This window comes from Xenopus tropicalis, chromosome 3 (assembly GCF_000004195.4).
Source record: "Xenopus tropicalis strain Nigerian chromosome 3, UCB_Xtro_10.0, whole genome shotgun sequence".
Classification (NCBI taxonomy): domain Eukaryota; kingdom Metazoa; phylum Chordata; class Amphibia; order Anura; family Pipidae; genus Xenopus; species Xenopus tropicalis.
The window spans coordinates 146064677-146077545 of NC_030679.2; the positions used below are offsets into that span (position 1 = coordinate 146064677).

Below are 12869 nucleotides of genomic sequence, written 5' to 3' on the forward strand. Positions count from 1 at the left end.
TATATGGGAACAATATAGGGTCAGAATTATTTACTGCTAAATCTTCATAAATCTCCCTATAGGTCTAAGGGCGAAGACACATAGAGCTACTTAGTAGCTGCTACTTGTCACGGTTACTAAACTCCAGAAAATCCCCTGCCATAGACAATACTGAGAGTTGCCTCTACTAAAACACACGTAGAGACAATTATCAGTATGTGATCAGCATTGTCTATTTTAGTAGCCACCTGTCCGGTTCTGACCCTGTTTTTGGTAGGACTGTCCAAGTTAGTGCCCCAGGGGCCCACACCCCCCAAGGTGTCTCCACCGGCCGCATCCCCCACACACCCCTAAATATCTTAGGGACATATATTTCCCCATCTCCAGCAGCCACAGGGGCACAACAGAGCCAACTGTTTCCAACCTGACATAAGGTGCAGAGTCAGACAGACCCTGGATTTAATGGGAAGGGTAGGCCTTCACCTTCACCTCGAAGGGATTTTTTTTATCCAACACAAGGTGCAGAGCTCAATCATTCCCCAGCAGACCTCCTCTATGTATGAGAAATATAAGACATGTTCTCACACTTCTTCCTGGGGGCATCGTAAATACACCCCCCTAGGCCCCATTTGGCTGGCACCGCAGAACTCAAATTTGCATGGAATGGTAACACTCTTTGATTTTCTTCATCACACAAATGTTATTCATTGATGAGTGAAGTCTAGTGGAGAGAGTATTGTGTATTATTCCATTTTCTTTTGGGATGTTACCTCTGCCTTTCTAGCTCTCTTGGGAGATCCCAAAAGTCTTCAGTTTGTTGAATATTCTTCCCTGAGAGTGACAAGGCTCGTAGAATGGGAATGGGAATGTCTGGTATCAAATTAGTTGAGATTCCCTGAGCACTCTGTTAATTGAGCTTGATGATTGTTTTCTCATGGGCCTGCAGCCTACACAAGCTTTATAAGCAGCCAAGGAATAGGGGAATAAAAAAAAGTCATCCACACAGTGTCTCTGAGATGATTCTTCGTGCCAGGCTAATACGTCTCAGAGACAGGAGGCTTCTCCTGACCATAACTTGCTTTGTGTCCACTTTGGCTTTAGAAATGTATTATTGCCTGGACTCCAAAATGGCTTGTAAATTGCCCAGTCAAAGAATAAATGGCTTCCAAACCAGCCCTGGGGACATTGTGATAAGAGGAACCTTCCCAATTCATTTGGACAGGCTCCACCATAACTTTGATTTCACTAGCAAACCTCAAGAAGTCCAGTGCCAGAGGTAAGCAGCACAGAACAATAAGGGAGAGAGAGGACATATTTGCTGGGAATGTGTTTTAAAAAATAGGATCTAAACGTGGTATGCGTGGTACATCAATATAACAACTGGTATCACAATGAGTATTATTAGTTTTGTTGATATTTGGTGTATGTTTCATGTATGTGATCTTAGAACAGCTGTTCCAGGGACAATTCCCTTGTGAATTTTAGTTATGCAGACAGATGCAGACGGGCTTCGTTTTGGAATCTGATTTACAGTAACAATCAGTATTGAGGGAAACTGCAATTGTGGGGGTATATAGTGTGCCCATCCAGTAGGTGCTTCAGTAGGTTAGTGGAGTGCGAGATGGGGGAGTCGGGGTTAAAAGGGATGACACACTACATACAAAAGGGAAAGTAAATGATGGGAGGGTGGGTATCTGGTCCGCAGCTAGTTCATCCTAGATTTTACCTTGCGAGGAAAGATGCAGGGGAGGAAAGTGCTGAGCTACCATGTATGGAACAAGATGACTCCAGAGGGTCCTGTCAAAAACCTAAAGGCAATGATCCCCAACGAGTGGCTCGGGGCAACATGTTGCTCGCCAACCCCTTGGATGTTGCTCCTTGTGACCTCAAAACAGATGTTCATTTTGAATTCCTGGCTTGGAGGCCAATTTTGGTTGCATGGAAACCCCAGTGTAAATCCAAACAGAGCCTTCTGTAGGTTGTCAGTCCACATAGAAGCTTCCAAATAGCCAATTATAGCTCTTATTGGCAGCATCGGGAACCATGTTCATGCTTGTGCTCCTCCCCAACACTATTTACATTTGAATGTGGCTCAGGGGTATAAAAGGTTGGGGATCCCTGACTAAAGGCAAAAACAGTACATAACATTACCTATCTGAGAGCTGTTACTCATGTCACGTGCTATGTTAGGGAGTCAGTGAGAGTTTAGGGGAGATTAATACATAACTAAGGATCTGGTTAGGGAGAAGAGAGTGGTTGGAGTATTTAGAAAACTGGGCTGGTTTTTCATAGCTAAAGGCTCTTTATCACAGTGAAACTTGATGATGGTGAAACCGTTCTGAGGAAGGTTGGATGACTGGAAGATTGGAGGGGATTATAAACTAGACAAGAGTGGGTGGGGGGGCAGTAAGAAATATTCTGGAGGATACATTAAATAAGAACCTGGGCAAGTAGGGGAAATGAGAGAGGATAGGTGGATAAATTTGGAACCTATCAAAGGGAAGACCAGAAGTTAAAATTCTTTGTTCATTAATGCAAAGATCTTGGTCTGTAAAATGGACACATTTGAGTTTAAAACACTGGATGAGCAATAAGATGTACTTGGTATCCATAAAACATGGCTGGCTGAGTCACATGACAGGGCAGTAAATACAACAGTAGGGCAACAGACAAGTTCATTGTAGGAGTATGTACTGTAACAGACCCTGGTGTAAATGAAGAGGAGAAGGACCAAATCCTGTTGGAAACAGAAACATTGTTGAGTTTGGGGAAACCCTTGATTATGGGGTTTTTTTTAAACTTTTTTATTGGGAATGATAGTTGCAAAACATTATCAATGGTATATTGAATTGCATTTCGTTAATACAATATTGCATTTCGTTACATCAATAAACTGTTCATTAATAAACTATATATAGTTATTATGTTTCATTCTTTGAGGGAAGGGGAAAGAGGGGTAGGGGGGAGAGGTAGGGGAGGAGAGGGGGAGTGGGCAAGTCAGGGTCTTGCTTTCTCCGAGTCCCGACTTGCTGGGAGATAAGGGATAAAAGTCAAGAAAATAAAACAAATGGGGAAAAATGGTGTTATAACTAAACCAAAATTAAGTCAAATACATCTTGTTGGAATTAGAGATGTAGCGAACTGTTCGCCCGCGAACTAATTCGCGCGAACATCGGGTGTTCACGTTCGCGCAAATTAGCGGACTTTTGCCGATGTTCGCCACTTTGGGTTCGCCGCGGTTTTTTTTGGCGCTGCGTTTTTCCGCCTTGGTTTTTCCGCCGCGTTTTTTCGCTTCGTTTTATCGCCTATGCATATACATAGGAATAGCTTGCGGTTTTTTTTGGCGTTATTTTTTGGCTTTTTTTGGCATTTTTTTTTACAAAGTATTTTTCAGAGAAATTTTTGCCCTTGATCCCCCTCCTGCATGCCACTGTCCAGGTCGTGGCACCCTTTAAACAACTTTAAAATCAGTTTTCTGGCCAGAAATGGCTTTTCTAGATTTTAAAGTTCGCCTTCCCATTGAAGTCTATGGGGTTCGCAAAGTTTGCGAATATTCGCGAGTTTTGGCAAAAGTCCGCGAACGGGTTCGCGAACATTTTCGGCGATGTTCGCTACATCACTAGTTGGAATGCCTCTGTTTTCTTCGTAAACTGTGGTCCAGAATCTCTGTACCCTGGGACATTGCCACCATGGGGTTGTTTCACTAAAGTGCGATAAATTTTATTGCACGCTTTTTTGCGTTAAATTAGACGCGATAATTAGCATGCGATTCACTATAGTATTACCGCGTGCGTTAAGTCGCGTATCACATGCGTTATTTTTCACACAACTACATGCGTTAGTTTTAACGCATGCGTTAAATAGCGCACAGAAAAGAACACTAATGCATGATTCACAATCACTTAGGCGCGCTAAATATTGCATTAGGCTATGCGAAAAATAACACCTACTTGAGGCAGGCGATAATTATAGAAAAGTACAGTAAATGAGCTTTTGGCAATAAAATATGGACTTTGCAGTGTTATTTATTCAAGTCTGTGTTGGCCCCAGAGTGACGCAGCCGCCAGTTTGCAGCGAAATGGTCATTTTTAATACAATAATTTTACGAAAGTATTGGCGTGTATGGCTAACATGGCGTGCGTTTATTCGCGCGACTATTTATATGCGGCTACAAGTGATGAAATGTTTCGCCAGGCATGGATTCACGGCGAAGTTTTGGACGTGCGGCAAATTTTTCCATGGCAAATTTTTTCAACAATCTGCCAATGGCAAAACGCATGAAAAAATTTGCCACGCAAAAATTCACCGCACGTCCAAAAATTGACACAGGCGTCAAAAAATAATTTTTGACGCCCGCACTACATTTTTGCCTTTCGTGGATCTTTCGAAAGATTTGCTAATTTTTCACTAAAGATAACCAGAACACATTCGCTCATCACTACTTCTAGCGCTACTATTTATATGCTACTATTTATATGCTACCATTTATATGCTACTATTTATATGCTACTATTTATATGCTACCATTTATATGCTACTATTTATATGCTACTATTTATATGCTACCATTTATATGCTACTATTTATATGCTACTATTTATATGCTACCATTTATATGCTACCATTTATATGCTACTATTTATATGCTACCATTTATTTGCAACTATTTATATGCTACTATTTATATGCTACCATTTATATGCTACCATTTATATGCTACTATTTATATGCTACCATTTATATGCTACTATTTATATGCTACTATTTATAAGCATCTACTATTTATATGCTACCATTTATATGCTACTATTTATATGCTACTATTTATATACACTATTTATATGTGGCTAATATTTATATACACTATCTATAAGCTACTATATATATCCGGCGACTATACGCGAGCGTTATTTAGCGCATGTACCGTCGAAAAAAGGATGAAAATAGTCTTCGCGAGTTAAATAACGCATGCAGTATCACGCGTAAAATAGCGCAAGTATGCTTATAGTGAATCGTGCGAAAAGTCGCAATAATTTAGACGCGATAACATTTTTAACGCACGCAATAAATAGCGCACGTTTTATCGCACTTTAGTGAATCAGCCCTCATATGTGATAAACTGTGCCTTCATCTCCGCAGTTTCTAAAGCATTGTGGATTACATTGGTTGTTAATTTTATGGAGTCTAGTTGGGACCAGGTACCAGCGTAATAAAACCTTGTATCCTGCTTCAAGCAGGGAGGTGTTAATTGAGTTATGGGCTGTTTGGTCCCATCTAGATACCGACTAAAGCAACAGTGCTGCCATCAAGGTAAATTGAAGCAAGTTTATAAATGCACTGCATGACATTTTAATGCCACAGATTGTGGAGGACTCAACCACTATTATTCTATATTGGAGCTATTGATTAATAACAACATTTAACCCATTAGAAATGTGCAAATAAGAGAACCCCTGGGTAAAACAAACATATAATTATCTCAATGTATAATGCAATAAACAGACATACGCAGGGTCAGTAATCATAGCACACATCAGGAAACCATAGGGTTAATGTTATAAGATCTTTACTTTTCAGGATTAGCAATCATCTTAGACATTTACAAATAATTGTTATTTGAAGCTCTCCTTCTCTGCTTCCATACTAGGTTTGCTCCAGAGTATTACCAGAGCATGCAGGCCCTAATATTTGCTGTACAGGAGATTAACCAAGACCCTGAGCTCCTCCCCAACATTACATTGGGCTTCCAGATTTTTGACACTTGTATTGCTTTACGCCGAGCAGCAGAAGGGGCACTCTGGATGTTGTCTGGTGAACAAGATATTACACCAAATTATTGCTGTGACAAGGGGGCGCCTCTTGCTGGCATCGTTGGGGACTCAGGGTCTACAAGATCTATTCTTATGGCTCAGATTTTGGGACTGCGGCAATACCCACTGGTAAGACAAATATGGACCAGTGTTTTTATCTTCTGATAGATGTACTCCTCTCCACTCCAATATACTCCATATATTTGGTCCTTATTGCTTATTGTGTCCTACTTCTTTACCCCCTCTTGTCTTAGTTGCTTTATTTAGTAAACCTGCAATTACTATAAGCACAGTTCCCATTATCATTGACTTTACCACCACAGTTAGCACACACACAAGTTGCCCCAAGGGACAATTTGTCTAGGAACAGGCCATATCTACTAGGAACAGGCCATATCTACTAGGAACAGGCCATATCTGGAAACCTAGATGAAGGAGCAATGCTGTTCTAACAAGTTTAGACTAAAGGGCAGGTTGATGTTTGATCCTCTAAAGCAGTGATCCCCAACCAGTGGCTTGAGAGCAACATGTTGCTCACCAAACCCTTTGATCTTGCTCCCAGTGGGCTCCAAGTTGGTGCCCACATGAATTTCTGACTTGGAGGCAAGTTTTTGAGGCTTAAAGACGTGTACAGAGCCTCTAGTAGTCTGTCAGTCCATACTGGGCTACTGATTAACCAATCTGAGTCCTTATTGGTCACCTACTAGGAAATTTTTTGTGCTTGTGTTGCTCCTCAGCTTTTTTTTCATTGAAATGTTGCTCACGGGTAAAAAAGGTTGGGGATCTCTGCTCTAAAGGAAATGCCTTTATCATACGAGAAATACTAAACAGTTGTGCACAAGGTGAAGCTTCCAGCAAGTATCTCAGAAGAATCATTCATCATGGTGTGAAAAGGTTCTTTATGGGCAAAACATGGATAGAATGCTCAGATGTAAAATAAGCTTTTGTTGGGATTTGTTGCCCAATTGTGTTATATTTCTCCCTTTTATTGTTACCTTATAGATCAGTTATTTTGCAAGCAACCCTCTTCTTGGTGATCGGAACCTGTTTCCCTCTTTTTTCCGCACCATACCTAGTGATGAGTTTCAGGTGAGAGGCCTGGCACATCTTGTATCATTTTTTGGTTGGTCTTGGGTTGGTCTGTTGGCCAGTGATGATGACTATGGTCAATATGGAATCCTGATGGCCAAACAGGAGATTACAAATTCTGGAGCTTGCATTGCCTTCATTCAAAATATCTTGACCGGTCAACCAAACAGAAATGCACCACACATTGCCCAGGTCATTAAGGAATCAACTGCAAAAGTTGTGATCGTAATTGCATCTGACTCCGACTTTCTTATTGTGATGGAAGAACTGCTGAGGAAAAATGTGTCTGGAAATATCTGGGTAGGCAGTGAAGCTTGGGTGACTTCTTCTCTACTCTCCGATAAGCAATTCCTTGCCGTTTTGGCAGGTACCATTGGTTTTGCCATCCATGGTGGGCAAATGCCAAAGTTTGGTAATTATCTCAACAGCCTTCGCCCATCAGAAGATCTTCATGATTCCTTCATAAAGGAACTCTGGGAGAAAACATTCTCATGTAAGTGGCTCAGTCAGGACAGCAGAGATATCTTGATGGTCAATACCACAATCCAAGCATGTACTGGCAACGAGACACACAAGGACCTTCTAACTGAAGAACTTTACAGGGTTTCTCTAAATGTTTATACTGCTGTATATGCAATTGCATGGGCACTACAAGGTTTTCTTCATTGTATACCTGGAAAAGGACCATTCCAACATGGAGCCTGTGCCAATATTTCATCATTTTACCCGTGGCAAGTAAGGGGGTATTAATTTTAAAAAATGAATCCACTCATTGTAAATCACTTACTATTTACTGCATATGTTTGTTTCTTTGTTTTGCAGCTTCTCGGCTACGTTAAAAATGTAAATTTTCAGACCAAAGATGGAAGGCACATTTTCTTTGACGCAAATGGAAATCCTCCGGCTCGTTATGACATTGTCAACTGGCGTGTGAATGCAAAGGGAGGGTTGGAGCAAGTTGTAGTTGGAAGCTATGACTTAAATGCTGCAGATGGGAAGATACTGAAAGTAAACAGCTCCGCTATTACATGGGCCAATAGTAATACACAGGTAAGGCAAGATATGTTTTCATCAAATTACAATCAAATGACCAATCAATAAAAATAACTTGTAGTAGAAGGAATGTACATTCCCATAACCATCTGTAAATGGTGATTTGTTACCAGTTTGGTTCCAAATGAGAGAACTGAAAACTAATATTTGATCATTGAGTGGCCATTTTGGACAAGGGAGATGATTTCTAGAGTCGCTAGTAGTGAGTAGGACCTCTCCATTTGTCCTATAGTTTCAATCTTTGTGTTACTAAGAGATCTACTCTTATATTTATGCTCACACTCTGCGGCCGAGTTATGCCACAGCTAGTGATGAGCGAAACTACAAAAAAATTCACCCAACGGTGGAAAATGAGTAAAATGGGGGGTATTGTAAGACCTTTTGAAAGGAAGGATGGGCACAGCAATGCAATATTTAATTGTTATGGGGAAAACATGCGCAAAACAACCATTGCTGTGCCAACCCCCCCATGTGTATTTATTTCCAAGTTCCTTCTATGTAACTTTACAAAGTAACATCTTCAGCTTTATCATCTGCTTCTTCATGTTTCTTATGGCAAGGTCCTCAAATCCAATTGTTTCCCCCTTTAGGGTTTAGGGCAGTGATCCCCAACCAGTGGCTCGCGAGCATCATGTTTTTCACCAACCCATTGAATGTTGCTCCCAGATGCTCCAAAGCAAGTTGTAAAAAAAAGTGTAGTGATGAGCGAATCTGTCCCGTTTCGCTTCGCCATAAAATTTACGTAGCGGCAAGAAAATCCACAAAACGGCGAAAAATTCGCAAAACGCATTTGGCACCTGTTTTTTTTGTCGCCCATGGTTTTTTTTGAGACATCTGCACCTATTTTGATGAGACCTTGACTTTTTTTGACGTGCAACAAAAAAAATTTCCGCTCAACAAATTTTTCCGCGCTGAAGTTTTGCAAAACAATTCGCCAATGGTGAAAAGCGGAAATCCGCTGCGAATCCATGCCTGGTGAAAAAATTTGCTCATCACTAAACATGTGTACTGCCAAACAGACCCTCCTGTAGGCTGCCAGTCCACATAGGAGCTACCAATAGTCAATCACAGCCAGTATTTGGCACCCCCCCCCTTATCTTCAACATGTGTTATCAAATGTTCAAACTTCTCAACTATATCATTCTTTAATGTTGTCAGGTCCTCCATTTTTCTAAGGTATTGTATAAGCCTACTAGATATACATTGCTTGAACAACTGCTGACCTACATGATTACATGTAGTCGGCAGCAGTCTGGTTCAAAATAAAATTATTTCCAACTCCTATAGGGCATCCTAATCTGTTTCTCCATCATTCTTTTCAAAGGTCCCTGTTTCCAAGTGCAGCCCAAATTGTACACCTGGATTTAGGAAGGTTATAGTACCTGGGAAACCTCATTGCTGCTATGAGTGTGCTCCATGTCCCCAAGGACAGATGTCAAACCAAACAGGTAAGTAAAATCAATTCTCTACTCATTAGGTATTGCTGGGTTCCCAAGACACCAAATACACAGGCACTTGTCCAAAAATAAAATATGTAGTCATGGACACAAGGGGGATGTAGAAAGGGTAGGAAAAGGATATATCAATCCCTAGATCTTTTTCTCTCAACAAAACATCTGAAAATACTTCCTCTGACATATCTTCTATACATTGGGACCATCCATGAGCAGTACCAAATTAATTAGATCATTCCATGGACTGGGAACGAGAGCACTGATGTTGTATTGTGGTGCTTTTCACTCCCAGTAGAATGCAAGAAGGAAGCCATGGGTGGATAAACACTGAGAGTAGGGCATAAAATCCAAAAATGGAAATCAATTAAACTAGGAACACTATAGAGGAGACCACGGACACAAGGACAGGATAAGGAAATATATGCTGTTTATGAAAATAAGGTGATACTGTAAGATTTGAACTATATATAATAATAATATAATAATAATAATATTAATCACCCCTCTTACTAGGGTTCCGGTTCTTTTGAGAAGCAGACAAATAACCCACACCAATAAGTGTATATTAAAATGAATATATTGAGTAGCAAATCAATGGATTGTTACACTTAAATGATTAATTAACACAAAACAATATATATACATAATTTACATTTACAGATTAATGTAAAAATCTACATTATAGCTACCGATGAAAAAAGAACATGGTGGTCTGATTCCTTGCCATGGCCTCCTCTCCGGTCTGTCTCACATCCTGCCCAGTCACTTCTGTCCAGTCCTCCGGTGCTCCTCCCAGGTTCTTCCCTCAGGTTCCTTTTCCCAGGTTGCTCCCCCCGACCACTGTCCAGCCCACATTTATGCACCTTTCAGCCACTGCCCCCCACATACCAACTGATCAGATGGGGGTTGATAATAACCACACTTTGCCCATTGTTCATAACTGTTGAGTCTTTATGGCTTCTCGCAGACATACTGTCCCACCATCCACAGAAAAACCCTTAGATATGGAGATTTGGCTTCGGGTGCAACTTGAAAAACTGGTTTATAGTAATCAGTTTAGTAATCAGTAGAGCTCCCCCCATACTCAGTGTATAACACAATAGAGCCACAAACACACATATATATATATATTTATATATATCACAAATAATGGCACCCAAATACACGATTTCTTACAATACCATTATTGTTTTGTAGATTCTGTGGAATGTCATCCATGCTCCTGGAACCGTTGGCCCAATCTACAACAGGACAAATGCCTACCAAGGCCTACAGAGTTCCTTTCCTATGGAGATCCTTTGGGCTACAGCTTAGCAGTCACATCGATCCTCTCCTCCCTGATCCCACTAATTATGTTTGGAATTTTTTTGCATTATAAGAAAACACCAGTAGTCCGAGCCAACAACTACTCCCTTAGCTGCCTTCTCCTGCTTTCCCTGTTCCTCTGTTTTCTTTGCTCTTTAGGGTTCATTGGTTACCCACAGCCTGAAAAGTGCCTTCTGCGCCAGGTGGCATTTGGGATGGTTTTTGCCCTCTGCATCTCCTGTGTTCTGGCCAAAACCATCATTGTAATTCTTGCTTTTAATGCAACCAAACCCGGCAGCAGTTTGAAAAAATGGATAGGAGTAAAGCTGTCCTTGTGTGTCATTGGATTTTGTGTCTCTATTCAATTCTTTGTTTGTTTGATGTGGTTGATCGTCTCCTCACCATTCTCTGAACTTGACACTGAGACAAAACCTGGAATCCTCATTGTTAATTGCAATGAAGGGTCATCCATTGCTTTCTGGTGCATGCTGGGATACCTTGGACTCTTGGCCTCCATCAGTTTCATTGTTGCCTTCCTGGCCAGACGCCTCCCTGACAGTTTCAATGAAGCCAAATTGATCACATTCAGTATGTTGGCTTTCCTCAGTGTGTGGGTGTCCTTTATCCCAGCCTATCTCAGTGCCCGGGGCATGTATACTGTGGCAATGGAGGTCTTTGCCATCTTGTCTTCCAGTTGGGCTGTGGTTGCCTGTATCTTTGTGCCAAAATGTTTTATTGTATTGTTTAGACCCACCATGAACTCCAGAGAACTTTTGAGTAAAGGAAGAGGTCAAAAATAGCAATAAGCGAATCTGTCCCGTTTTGCTTCACCAAAAATTTTGAGAAACTGCTGAAAATATTGCAACAATTTCAAGAAATGTGGCTACCACACAACTTTTTTGACCCGTGCATCATTTTGTTTTTACGCCATCATGACTTATTTGACTTGACCGCAACTTTTTTGACCTGACCGCAAATTTTTGTTGATAGTTTAGTGAAAAAAATATGGCAATGGCAAAATGCCAAATTTTGCAGCGAATCCATACCTGGTAAAATAAATTTTACTCATAACTAGTCAAAAATAATTGCAAGCTCCTGTGAGCTTGAGGACCATCTGATCCGACTTGTATTGTGCAACTCTTCTTAAGTTATTTTAAGACCCTAGTTTGTCATAAATGAATGTAAAGTGCTGCATAAAATTCGGGTGCAATATATGTACAGATGATGATGAAGATGATGGCCAGAACGGCTGAGCGACTCATCTGATCTTAACGCGGCTAGATGAAAGAAAACAATCAGAACCATAACCAGCCACTCAAGTCACCTATGAGCAATTCATCCGGCACAAACCAAATTATTCCCTTAGGCCTGCCCAACGATTTTTTGCTTGTTGGACTTTAATATTCTCCATTTTATGTGAACTACTTCAGAGGGATTTACTTCCATCTTTTCCCTAGGATCATTTTACTCATAGGGGCAAATTTACTAAACAATTTTGATATTTTTTTAGATATTTTCAAGATTTACGAATGGGTTTTTGCCAGTACTCAATTTTTCTGATATTGTTTCTCCAAAAATTCGAGTTTTTCAGAATTTTTTCCTGAAAAATTAGAGTTTTTCAAAATAACTCGTGATTTATTAATGTTTGATGAACTTTTTTTTTTGCCAAACTTTTTTTTGCCAGATTTGATCTGTCAAGTACCATTGAGTCTTGTGGAGGCTTAGAATACTAGAAGAATAGAATAGCCAGTGACAGCCTGTCCTTGACACATTTTCAAGGGGAAGTTAATTAGTGATGGGCAAATCTGTCCCATTTCACTTCACTGCAAAATTTGCAAAACTATGGAAAAATTTGTGAAAAAGTGGAAAATTCACAAAGCGTGGGTGCCACGTGACTTTTTTTGATGTATGTGACTTTTTTTAAAGACTGCCCCCTCTTTTGACATGACTATGCATTTTTTTTATGCAACCGTGCCTTTTTTGACACAATTGTACTCTTTGTTTTGAGACCGCAAATTTTTGTGCTAAAATTTTGTGGAAGTTTTGCAAAAATCTGGGAATCAGCACTTATATTGTAGTGTCACCCACTGTGACCTACAGCACTTATATTTGCCTATTTGTGTCTGTAAGTTACCCCTCCCATATAGATTGTAAGCTCTACGGGGCAGGGACCTCCATC

At 40.5% G+C, this 12869-nt stretch overlaps 1 protein-coding gene across 1 annotated transcript; it reads left to right on the top strand.

Annotated features, from left to right (window-relative positions):
* The first annotated feature begins 1106 nt into the window (after window positions 1–1106).
* Window positions 1107–11490, top strand: LOC100495230 (vomeronasal type-2 receptor 26). Its single transcript, XM_012960295.2, has 7 exons — window positions 1107–1255; window positions 5627–5918; window positions 6792–6878; window positions 6984–7178; window positions 7701–7928; window positions 9256–9379; window positions 10583–11490. Exons 1-7 carry the CDS (start codon window positions 1107–1109, stop codon window positions 11488–11490), a joined length of 1983 nt encoding a protein of 660 aa, XP_012815749.2.
* Window positions 11491–12869: the final 1379 nt, after the last annotated feature.

Coding starts and splice junctions, on each gene's coding strand:
- LOC100495230 (XM_012960295.2), top strand. CDS start 1,107: ATGGCTTGTAAATTGCCCAGTCAAAGAATAAATGGCTTCCAAACCAGC. Junction 5,919..6,791: donor GACTGCGGCAATACCCACTG/GTAAGACAAATA, acceptor GTTACCTTATAG/ATCAGTTATTTTGCAAGCAA. Junction 7,929..9,255: donor GGGCCAATAGTAATACACAG/GTAAGGCAAGAT, acceptor TTCTTTTCAAAG/GTCCCTGTTTCCAAGTGCAG.